At 36.2% G+C, this 12409-nt stretch overlaps 1 protein-coding gene across 4 annotated transcripts in view; it reads right to left on the bottom strand.

The window, feature by feature from the left end:
• Nucleotides 1-380: 380 nt before the first annotated feature.
• Nucleotides 381-12409, bottom strand: part of CDK17 (cyclin dependent kinase 17) — a 96790-nt gene continuing 84761 nt past the window's right edge. For 3 of the 4 annotated variants that reach the window (XM_048061266.2, XM_048061269.2, XM_048061268.2), the window contains 8 exons: nt 9722-9845; nt 8099-8219; nt 7453-7550; nt 7002-7107; nt 6258-6300; nt 4906-4996; nt 4027-4104; nt 381-3828 (listed from right to left, as the gene is read on the bottom strand). In XM_048061266.2, the coding sequence (XP_047917223.1) occupies nt 3791-3828; nt 4027-4104; nt 4906-4996; nt 6258-6300; nt 7002-7107; nt 7453-7550; nt 8099-8219; nt 9722-9845 (699 nt within the window). In that variant the 3' untranslated portion in view covers nt 381-3790. The remainder of the gene's footprint in view (nt 3829-4026; nt 4105-4905; nt 4997-6257; nt 6301-7001; nt 7108-7452; nt 7551-8098; nt 8220-9721; nt 9846-12409) is intronic. The other variant, XM_048061267.2, reaches the window with a different exon arrangement.

The raw sequence follows: 12409 nt of genomic DNA, 5'->3' as shown, positions 1-12409 counted from the left end.
TCTTCAGTGACCAGACAAACTGATCACGTCTGTGGCAACGCGGTGTTCAACTAAGGTACGTTCCAATTTTTCTCAGTGTCACTACAGGCTACAGCCATGCATTTCCATACCCTAATTTGTTTGGATTTCTTTCAAGTCTGACCTTAATTCTGGGTATTTCCTGGGTTTATAATGCTTAGCTTGTGGATACTTACAACATACCTTTCATATATTTTGTCCTCAATAAATGAATGTAATCTTAACCTTAATTCCATCTTAACATTGCAAAACAGAAACAATGTGCTTTTATTAAATTGAAAAACTCACGCGCAAACACCAAGCAAGCAGCCCAAAGAATGCTACCTTGCAGTTTTCCAAATGATTTGCAGATACAAAGTATGTTGATTCTTTAATAATTGTTTATTTTAACTTTTATTGCCCAATTCAGGGATACACTCTGGCTACTTAATGCTGTGGTAAAGCAGCACAAAAATAACACAGCTGTGTTGAGATGCATGTTTCACTAGAGCATTGCTGAGCAGCTGGTTTGTCCCTTTCAATCTCCCACTCTTTCCTGGCCTGTAAATTCCCATCCCTCCACCCACCCTTTCTTCTCTTCAGCCTTCACCTGCATGTGCACACCACCTCACGACCACCTGCTTCTTTCCTGTCTTCAAATCCACTTTTTTTCCTACACACACCTATACACACACCTTGGCCTTTCCACCTCTGGGTAGATGGGGTACAATGGGTATATCCTCTACAAATAACTATTTTAAATCAGCAACTACTTGCAGGCCATTTCTCATTAACTGATCACCCATCCTCAAGCAGAAGCTGTCATAACCAAATCTTGTCAATCATCCAAATTTAGTGAGCATCTGCTTGACGGTCACCGTGGCTGAGGCCTCCTCCCAGAACGGTCAGCACTCGCTACGTTCTCGGTGACAGTGAAACCAAGCCTATACTGCCTGATGCTGCCAGACAGGGGACGGGAACACTGAATTGCACAAAAATGATGTCAGGGAAATGCCCAGTGACTTCAGACTCACTGACTACTGCCCCAAACACGCATCTGCCACAGAGTTGTCTCTGCTAATGCAGGAATTTCAATTATGGACCAAAAAAAAAAAAAAAAAGAGAGACCCCAACAAAGCTGGCTAGACCACAGATGCCAAATTTCTTAAAAAATACATTCTTTAAAGCTACCTCCTAGTGAAGCAAACCAATTCATTTGTAGATCCTTAGAAAAATCTCTTTATATTCAGAGTGCTTCAATTTTATGGAAGATCTTTTCGTCTGTAACAACAAAACCAAATTCCTACCCAAAATGGAAATCTCCTTTTGTTAGCTGCAGCTGATCCCCTTCTAAATTTGTTAATGCACTTCATTTTACCAGTTAAACCTTTAAGTCCTTTACTCATTAGTGTCACATTATTTCTTGTTCTTTTATGACCTAGAAAATATTACTGTTCTAGAAATGCTAAATCCCACATTTATCCACAGTGAACATTTACTCTAAATCTTCACTACTTCTGTAGAAAAAAAAAAGATGGTTTTTTGATACTCCTTTCTTCAACACCATTACATCTACAACGTATTTCCTACAAAGTTAATCAGTATAAAATCTAGATCAGATCCATAGCAACTATAAAAATATATATAACAACTATTTCAGGACAAAGGTTTTTCAATCAGTGCCAAATCCGCCTCTGACACACACGACACTCCTGCTGGTATCAGTGGGATTTCAAACCCATGCATCTGAGACACGCCTTACCTTCCTAGAGCTAGGCAAAACTCCTGATTCCACGTGACATGCAGGACTTCATCGCTAACAATTAGACTATGGACCATGTTCATGATAAGATCCTGAACGGCCTCAGTTGCAGAGTAGTGATACCACCTTCGCTGCCACTACTTCTGGGTTGTATGAATTCATAAGCAGCTAGAGTTGAAACTGATGACTCCCACAACACACAGATCTAGCTAAGTTTCCAACAATGCCCCAAGAACTGCAAGTTCACTTAGTCTGTATTTTTAACAGCACAGGGCCTTTGTCGTTATAAATTTCAAAACAAAACCAAAGAATTCCACATAATATTTATACTTTCAAAAGTACAATATTAATACAGGTCGGTCAGTTAGAAATAACAGCAGTTTGTTAGGTCTACAAGATTTAACGTAAAACCAGTTTACAAATGCTGAAAAGCAGTAGTGGTCCAATAGTCACCATTACACATTAACTTCTCTCTTCCAGAAAATAATAAAAAAAAAAATCCCAATTCAAATTTACCAGTATCAATGAAATATTAATAAAACACCCCCAAACATGCCACAATCACTATTCACAAATAAAGTTAAAATGAAATATACAAAAATTCACTTAATACTGTTAAATAACAATAAACTACAAGATTTCCTGAACAGAAATGGTAGGACCCCTGAATGTTTTACAGTGAATGTCAGGAAAAATTAAGTTACCTATGACTATTTCCATGATATACCAGCCAAAGATTTACATGACCATTTCAAAATATACCAATAAAGATTTACAGTCTCTTTAAGATGCACTAAACAAATAGGTTCATAAAGGTGAACACAAATGCTTAAAAATACTGTAACCATCACCAAGGGTGTACTTATGATACTCACTGAGATGCATAAGCATAGTAGTAACATGTTTACTATCTCTGGTAAACAGATAACATCTAAGATCTGAGAAACTCTCTAAGTTCCCATTTTAAAAGTTCTGTAGTATAGTGAGTTCTTATCAAGTACAAACTTGCATCTTTCCAGTTGATTTCAAGTGAATAATGCACAAATGGGAGAGCAACAGGGTGGGAAAAGTGTGACATTATTCCCATGTTCTTGTAATTAGTCGTCCTGTTTCTCTGTAATGAAAAGATCCAAAATTTCAAAATTAAGCCAGGGTCCAACATATATGAATCTTTTTTTTTCTTCTTTTTTTTTTCTTTTTTTTTTTTTTTACTATTTGTATTTCTAAGTTAAAAACAAGGTAAAAAAAGTCATTGCTTCTGTCAGGTCCCATATGCACAACAATGTGCAAATATCTTATGCTGGAGTGAGCCTGACAAAATTTATTATCCAGTCTCCATGCTCTAATTTATCAATAACTAATATAGGATCTGAGAGCAAATAATAATTACTTTTCACTTGTTTGAATCAACTTTCACACCATGTGCTTTTCAAAAACATAATATGCATTATAATTTTTCAACTATTTCAACACATACTTCCAATGTTAAATAAGGAATTAAGTGCCATGAACTTAGAGCATTAAAGATGGTTCACCTATAGCCAAGCAAAGCTATGTTTACATTCCAGGAAACACTGCAGTTTAAGAAATACAAAAAAACCCGCAGCAGTAGAACGTTTTATGAAGAGAAACAGATGCATTCACATATTATAAAGCCATTGCAACTTCTTCAGGCATGGAACTGTTGTGTTAACTATACAGACAGTAGTTATTTAGCAGCAATGATTCCGCAATAAATAATGCACTGTGTTTCTCAGTCCTGCACAAAAATTGCAGCTACAGTTACATCAACAGCTGTAACCTACTGGCTCTAGTGGCAGAGGAGACCTTAAAACCAACTGTACAAAAAATTGTCACACTGTGACAACAAATATAAAAACATAATCTGCAGGTTGGAAATAAAAAGACTCCACTGTGAAGAGGACAGTGTAGACAAACTGCGATTCCAAGTCCACCAAAAGAGAGCACTGCCTTCAGATCCAAGTCCTTGATTGATAGGATAGGCTTGGGCTTGACTCTGCACCGCCCACTTTAAAAAAGCATGCTCTGCCTTCTGTTCTTCCCATGTCCTACAACAGAACATGGACCATGATAAGAAACTTAAGCATTCGTGCAACAGAGTATTCAATCATTATCTGTATCTCTCCTTCTATGCCAAGAGAATATCCTTTCTTTGGGCTTCAACCAGTATCACATTTTTTTTTAACCTGCAGTTATTGTGTTAGCATGCAACTTGTAAGTATGAGAAAATATTAATCCTTCCATACCTGTCTCTGGGTAAGTGGAATTTCGAAAGCCAGGGTCTTTTTGCAGCTGAATCTCTTTTAGACTGAATATAGAAACACCTGTAATGTAGCAGAGAAATTAATTCATATCTATCTGAGCACAACCATGCTTTATTGAGCAAAATTCTATTCTTAATTGTGCAGATTTGATAAGAAAAAAAACCTTTCCCTATTCCCAAATGTTTAAGTCAATATGTATTGGACTTCCTTAACAGACTAAAGAATTTTTGATTTTGAATTGTTGTCATTTAACCCTGATAGGTAGCTAAGCATCATGCAGCTGCTTGGTAACTTCCCCACAGCCCTAGTGTGTGTGGAAGAGGAAAGGAAAATTACAAACAAGAAAACCTGTGGGCTGAGATGAAAACTCTTTTGTAAGTGAAGGAGAGGGTGAAGAAGAGAGAAAAAACAAAAGAGATACAAAGGCAGTAACTCACCACCTTCCATGTGTAGACTGATGCCCTGCCACTTCCTTAGCAAAATATGGCTAACTTCTCCAACAGTCCCCTCACCCCCCACTGTGCCCCCCTTTCTCCTTTTTGATTGCTGAGCATGACATATGGCATGGGTTATCTCTCTGGTTAGTTTTGTTATCTGCCTGGTGTGCCCCCTCCCAACCTCTTGTGCACCCCCCAGTCTATTCACTGTGGGGGAAAGTGAGAAAAGTGGAGGCCTTGACACTGTGCAAACACTGCTGAGCCATAGCTAGAACACTGGCGTGTTATCAGCACTGTTTTGGTGACAAATATTAAACATGGCACCATACAAGGTGTTATGACGAAAATTAAATCCATCCCAGCCAGACCCAGGACAGTCATGAACTATCTTAACAATACTCTGTTGGTTTACTGCTATTCTTACTTTCAGGCAAAGTATGTACTCTTGTTCCAAGACTTCTGAAGTATGCATGTTTCATGGCCTCTTCTGCTGAAATTCTCTTCTTTGATTCATACTATTAAAATAAAAGGATGTAAGTGCATTGGTTTTCATTAAAAAATCCTTTGCATTAAGTGATTTCGTCAAAGGAAGAAAGAGTTCACCTTGCTCAAATCTTTCCTACTAACTCACTAGGACATCTTTGTTTTCATTACTTTTATTTCGCACATGAAACACCTAACATATGTTATCTAAATTAGAATTATCAACATATGAGATTGCTAAAATACTCAAATGCTGTAAATGGATGCAAATAGAAGTATACTTAATCCTTATTTGTAGTTGTAACAATGATCAGATGTCAGACTTCTGGCTACTTTATGTTCTAATATTAAATCGCAATTACATGAGATCACAAAAGCTTTCTAATTAGAATGGACTACGCTGCAGTATTTTGCATAAAAGGGAACTTCAGACAACATGGTCTTCAATCTGTGCTTAACACATCTCATGTCTGGCATATTTGGACATTTGGACAAAGATGCAGACATTTAAAAAAGGTGTACACAAAGAAGAACAAAGTCTAAACAAGGACTGCAAGGACTACTGTTCTCACACAGTGTGTAAATAGATGAAGACTTGGTATAGAATTTAAATCGCTGGCTGCAAAGCAGAGTTACTGCACTCCACCTTACATACTAAGGCTTCTTAACACAGCGAAGTTACAGGGCGTCTACATCCGTCCAAAGACTTAAGAGTTGGCCTTCCATCTTGCCTCCCCTCTTCTTGTTTCTTGGCTCATTTTTAATGCAGATTAAAAGATTAAACCCACAAAACACTTTACCTTTTGAATACAAACAGTTTGAAAGATCAAAGAGTATTCTTTACATTAGCAGATGCTTCTCTAGTGGTAAGCGAAATCCATCTTTACAGAACTGTAGTATTTGTATTTAAAAGTTCTGTTTTAATACTGTATTTCAAAAGCGTTTTAGTTTTTCAGGGAATTGCTAACAGAATCAATTACTTTTTTACAAACAGTAATCAGAAAGAAAAAATTGCTTCTTGCAAAAGAAAAAAACAAAAACATCAACAAAAAACCCTACCCAAAACCACAGCTCCAACAAAAAAAACACAGCCAAAATACCAGCTTTTAAGTTCCTACAGTATTTAGCCTAACAATCATTCTTCCTAAATCTGTCATCCACTACATACTGAGCTGTATATTCCACTTTGAGTTAGATCTAACAGGTACTAAGCTTGTAATTAAAATTTTACATAATACACCAAAACTCTAAACTTGCACTTTTAATAAAGTAAAGCCACAAAACATATCTTACTTGAAGGAACTTCGCTATCAATTCAATTCCTTCCGTGTCTAGCCTAAAAATAAAAAAAAAAAAAAGAAGTTACTGAACTATATTTACCAAAAGCCGATCTGCAAAGTAACTGATGAAAGTTGTATTTAAAAAAGTGAATGTTTTCACCCAAACAACTTTTCTGCTTGTGAATGCGTATACATACAAGTAGCACCATCTCAGAACAAGATGAAAATACTGGGAACATACAAATCTTGAGCTTTGTATTGTGATTTAGTACGTTGACCCAGGTCATTCACTAGGAGAACACAATGTTAGATCTTTTTCTTCAGAGTCAATAAAAATGTGTTAGGCTTTGTTATAAAGTTTATTTACAACCTCTGTGCTGTTAACAATACTGATGCAGACCCTTCAAATTCCTCATAATGATTTTAGAATGATTTCAAGAGACTGCTAAAGGAAATCTTGCTATTTTAACAATAAGCCTATTATATAACAAGAGAATTTGGAAGTGCTGTGTGAATACTCCCACTATGCAGGCATTATTAACAAGGAGTTTACAGTTCTATAGGTCATTATGGAGCCTTGAATGATATTAGACAAAGTAATTGCATAGTAATGGGATTATGCTTTGCATTAATATCTGCCCACAATGATGTACAATTTTCCAGCATTCACTAGCACACCATACTTGGAACCTTGTTCACATTTACAAATATTCAAAGCTATAGGAATACATGTTCTTTCAAATAAAACACAAAATACCTTGGTGCATGGTTGATTAGGGGTTGTGGTTTATATTTAGGGAAGTTGTAGTTTCTAAATTCATCACTGGAAGAAATACCCGGCCATGTTTCTTGACATGGGGTTCCTGTATTTAAAAAAAGCAACAAATTCAACTTAAAAAAAAATCACCACCAACAAAACAACAACAAAAATAACCCCTCTCCCCCACAGACCTGTAAAGAAACAGCTCTGACATAAATAAGTACTTAATCCTGTAATTTGAACAGGAAAGAAAAAGAGGCAATGCTGTACAAACTCATCTGTGCACTCAGGTTGATCACTTTTAATCAAGAGCACACTCATTCACCTTAAAGACAATGGAACATAAAATGTAATTTTTAATAGATAAAGATCTACAGTTCTCCCAGAAAAAAATTGTTTAGAAGAATAAACATATACCAGTAATAGTGCTGATAAAAGTAACACTTACCTAGAAGCCTGAAAATTAAGTGCAGCTCATCTTCAACAGTTGAACCAGGGAAGAGAGGCCTTCCTGATGCCATTTCAAAAAATATGCATCCAACGCCCCTTTTATAGAAACAAAGAGAAAAAGGTAAATCAGAAAAAAAAACAACAGCAATTTAAGCTTTCTGCTCTTATTACTTCTGCTCTTACTTCTGTAATTTCTCTTAAATAAAAACAATTATATTAACCACATGTTGCTACTAAAAATATTGTTTTGAAAGAAGATATACAGCAACAAAAGAACTGTCAAAGACCAAATAAAATCTTTGTCATAGCTATATTATATCCTCTCCCTTCAGATGTCAAGTTAATCAATTGTATTGTATTTCATAGTAAAATACCATGTTATGTCATCAGGAGAACATGGAATTTTTTTCCCCTAGAAATGTGGGCCTGACGCATGTTTAAGCAATAAAAAAGTACTCTGCATTTTCAGAGACAAATAATAGCATCTTCACCATCTGTCGATCCTTTCTCTAAAATCTAAAGCAGTTATAGCATTCAAAAATTGAAAAGATTAGTATTTGAATGCTATTATATAGCAATGAAGAATTGGCATTTTTTCAACTTGACCGAGAATAAAAATTAGAACTAGAGAAAGCTATACAAACCACATGTCTATTTGAGTTGAGTATTCTGAAGATCCAAGGAGAACATCAGGTGGTCTGTACCATAACGTGACAACTTCATTGGAATAAGTCTTCGTAGGAACAGACTTCGCTCTAGCCAATCCTTGATAAAAAGGGAAATAAAGGGTAATGTGCTGCTTCTACGCAATGCTGCTTTTATTAAATCTTATTTTCCATGGAACTGACAAAGAACTTTTACAGGAGAAGTCAACTTTAATATACTAACTTGTTAAATACCTTCCCAATTATATTTATTCAAGAGTCCTAATAAATATATTTCTACGATGTGATTTGTCTTACTATTTACAGAAATCTCATGGTAAGTGTTTTGAAGCATAGAAGGCAGGTAAGCAGATCAAAACTTGCAGTAAGCCTATACATGTCATCAAAACAACAAAGCATTATATCAATATAGCATCTTCCCCACAATCTGTGAAATCCCACATTCACCACTTAACAATTACACTGCAAGAGGAAGAAAGCAACAAATGAACCATGAAACAGTGGAAATATGTTGGACTGATCAATAGAGGTTTTCCACAATAATACTGTCAGTTTGTCAGTAACATCCTCAATACAATTTAGGTCTATCGTGTTAAATACAATCTTCTGAGCAACTTCTGTTCATAAACCAGGGAAAAAAACAGTGTTAGCACAATTCTTGAAGGACCTTCCTGACATAGAAAATAAAAGGAAATTGTGAATGCTGCACTCGTCTGCAAATGCTCACTGGAAATCTCAAAGGAACTTGGTGCATCAGTAACACCTGACAATTCTGAATAGGGACAGACCCTTCCTCTTGCTCACCTTGGTAACTTCGCTTTGGAGTGATTGTGGAGAGTGAGAAAAAACAGCCTGAGCTCCAGCTTAAGGATTTGACTAAGCGTCAATTTCAAAGGAAGCTGTAAGACTACTTTCAAACCTCAAGTCAAGTGACAGTATGACCTACACACCTATTTTCTAATATCCTGTAAAAGGACGACTTTCATTTTCCATCTGAGAATGCACAAATTTACTACAGACCTGATGTTCTTATCTTTCCTTTATAAATGCAACTGCACATATCCACTTCTGTCTCCTTCAGATGACTGCTTTCATGAATTCGTTTAAAGGAAAGACAGAAACCAAAACGAGGTTTTGTGGAATATTCCTTAGTGTTCACAACTGAAGTCATAGATTGACTAAGAAGTACCAGCTTCTACAAAAAACTGTAAAACTGACACAGGGCTGGGACCATAGCCAACAGACTGAATGCTGATCCTGCAGTTACAGTTCAGAAGCCATTGCAAGGAAGACAGGATAGCTACATCATAGGCAGCAAATTGCTTTCCTACTGATTCTGACTAGAGGATGTTACTTTTCCAGTTATTGACAAACAGCAGCAGCAACAAGGACAAGGTTCTAAATCCTAGCCTTCTGAATTGGTAGGGATGTACAAAGATGAATTAAATACACATCTTTGGTTCATTTTCCTGATGTTCACAGTGGTTTGCAAACGCACATTCCCAGTTCCAAAGGATTTCAAAGTTCAGTATAATTTGTTTTCAGTATTTTCTTAATAGTGAGTAAAGAAAACATTTGTTATACAGGAATTTCAGTCCATACCAAAGTCTGCTAGCTTCAGTTCTCCTTTCTCATTAATTAGTAGATTTTGTGGCTTCAGATCTCGATGCAACACCTTTCTTCTATGACAGTAAGCCAAACCACGAAGAATCTGGTATAAAAACAGCTACAAAAGAGAACATTTAAATAAATTAGGCCAAAAATGTTAATCTTCAGATTACACTAACTTATAACAGCCTGTTTGGGCACTGCAGAGTTAAAGCTCTATACTGTAAGCAAGACAAAAATACCTCTCAAAAAGTAAATTAATTTTCCCTATGAGCACACTTAGAGTATCTTCATTATTGTTTACAGATTTAAAATCCTTTTATGCTAACGCACTGCTTTTACACAATACTTTACAATAAAGATTTTAAGAGAGATTTGTTCTGCATAATTGAAGAGAGCCACAGGGCTGTTTATTTTTAAGTATTTACCGGTGTTCCTCCCCACACTAATGTCTTTAAATGTAACTGTCTCTGGCTACACTCAAGTTCCTTTCTGCCACAGCTCAGCACCTTTTCCATCCAATTGTGCAAAAACCGTTTAAAGATGTTTTCGCAGGCTCTTGGAAAAATACAACTGGATTCACAAGCTCATGAAATGTGGAGAAGTGGGGAAATGAACATTACAAACAACCCAACATCCTCTGGCGTTTTATATTCATCCCCTGACCTCAATACACACAGGTTTATTTTAGTCGTTTGGAACAGCAAGCCAACCAAGCAACTCCACTCACACATATTAATGCTGCATATTCATAGACATAAAGGTAGTAAGGGATGAAGGAAGGTTTACCAGTGGGCAGCCGAACCAGTTTACTCTATCACTGCATTAATAAATGCTACATTGCGGTTTCTGTATGTATAAAGCATCTGAACTTGAATATGGGCCTTCTGGGTAGCCATTGATGGTATCAATTCCTACACAGAAGCCCTCAGGCAGTATCAATGATGAAATGTACAATGAAAAAAATACACAGCATTACAAACAATGATGTTTACCAATATGAAAAATTCACCATGTAACAGTGCTTTTGAGAAGAAACACTGGAACATTTTTATATGACCATTTCCTAACACAGCAGCTTATTTTTGTACCAGGTGACACCACCAAATTCTTTTTCCTAAACTGGACAAACAACACAGCAGGTGTACTTTACATCCATCTGTTCTCAGTCTGCTTATATGGGATCTATCTACTCAAGAAAAAAGGAATTTGGAGCATTTTTTTCTTTCTTCCTTTCCTTTTTGGAAGAGCAGGATGAGAAACAACTGTTTTTTTTTTTTTTTTTTTTTTTTTTTTCTGTCAACTCAGGCCTACACTGTTGCAGGGGTAGTCACTCCCAAGAGATGTTAACAGCACAACTCTAGTGTGCACTGGGACAGCAAGGATTGGTCAAAAAAGCAATGCAGATTATTTTACAGGAATTGTGGATATTCATGATAGTTGGCATGGATCCTTCCAAAAACTCACAGGACACATATTAACTCAAAATTTTGTTTGAAATGGTAATGTCTGCAGAGATCATACACATCTTTATATGATACGTTTTTATTTTGTTGCAACTGAAAACATAAAATTATGTGAAGAATATGACAGAAGGGGTGACAGGGAGGTCTCTCAAATGTTAATAATGATTCAAACCCCCACAGTTACTGTACTATAAGCATATACAGCTACCACAGTTAAGCAGCTGTTCTGTTTTCTCAGTGCCAAAGGTACTGACCATATCAATCAGCTCTTATGGCATTGTTTAAACCACAGGCAAACACGGAAAAAGCAGGTTTTCTCTGCTTAGCTCTGATTATCACAAGCAGATTCTCCCTGTTCTCTTAACCACACTTATTACAGGAATCAGCTTCCCACTTACAGCATATTAACTTGTATTTAATTAAAAACACAGGCTTAATTATGTTTTTTGTTGTCTCTCTGACTCTCTGGTTCTGTTCTTAGGGTCAGAGCTTACAACTAGTATTTTTCAAGAGGCATGGAAAAGTTTCTAATACGCTTACTGTAAAAGTAGCAACCCTTACATGAATTATATACAGCTTAATGAAGCTGTTTTGAAGGTACAGCACAGGCTGCAATACAGCAGGGTGATACTGTTACAATCCAGCCTCATTTGACTACTTATTCCAAGTTAGTAATCTCTTCTCTTCGGAATGTTGTTTATAGAGCTGTAAGTATTAACAAAATACAAACAGGTATTCTAGTTTTTCAAATGAAAAACTGCTTGTTAGGAGGGAGACTTGAAACTGAGTCAGTCTCACCAGGCCTGATTTGCCACTGAGCCACTAGACTGGGCCATAACTATAGCTAAAAGCAAAAGACAACTAAGTCTTAAAGAAAATAATTTCCATTTTATCACTAATGGAGACATGGCCATCATTTATTCTTAAATATGTATTAAAAATATCTTACTTGGCAGTGGAATCCAATCCCACAATCATGACTCTGGTCGCACTTCCCTTGGTGCACACACAAATTTTATTTGAGGATATGCTAATCTAAGGACTGACCTCAATAGATGAATACACAATAGTGGAAGGGCAAAAAGAGGTCAATACAGTTATAAGTTTATTACTTTTTTTGGAAATTTTTGTTTTAAAAGTAACTTCGAAGAGAATGAAATTTTAAATAAAGTTTTGTAACCTCTTGATTTTTTTGCTTTAAACATTCAAATGCTAT

Source organism: Anser cygnoides, chromosome 1 (genome assembly GCF_040182565.1).
Source record: "Anser cygnoides isolate HZ-2024a breed goose chromosome 1, Taihu_goose_T2T_genome, whole genome shotgun sequence".
Lineage (NCBI taxonomy): Eukaryota > Metazoa > Chordata > Aves > Anseriformes > Anatidae > Anser > Anser cygnoides.
This window is presented reverse-complemented; position numbering and strand designations above follow the sequence as displayed.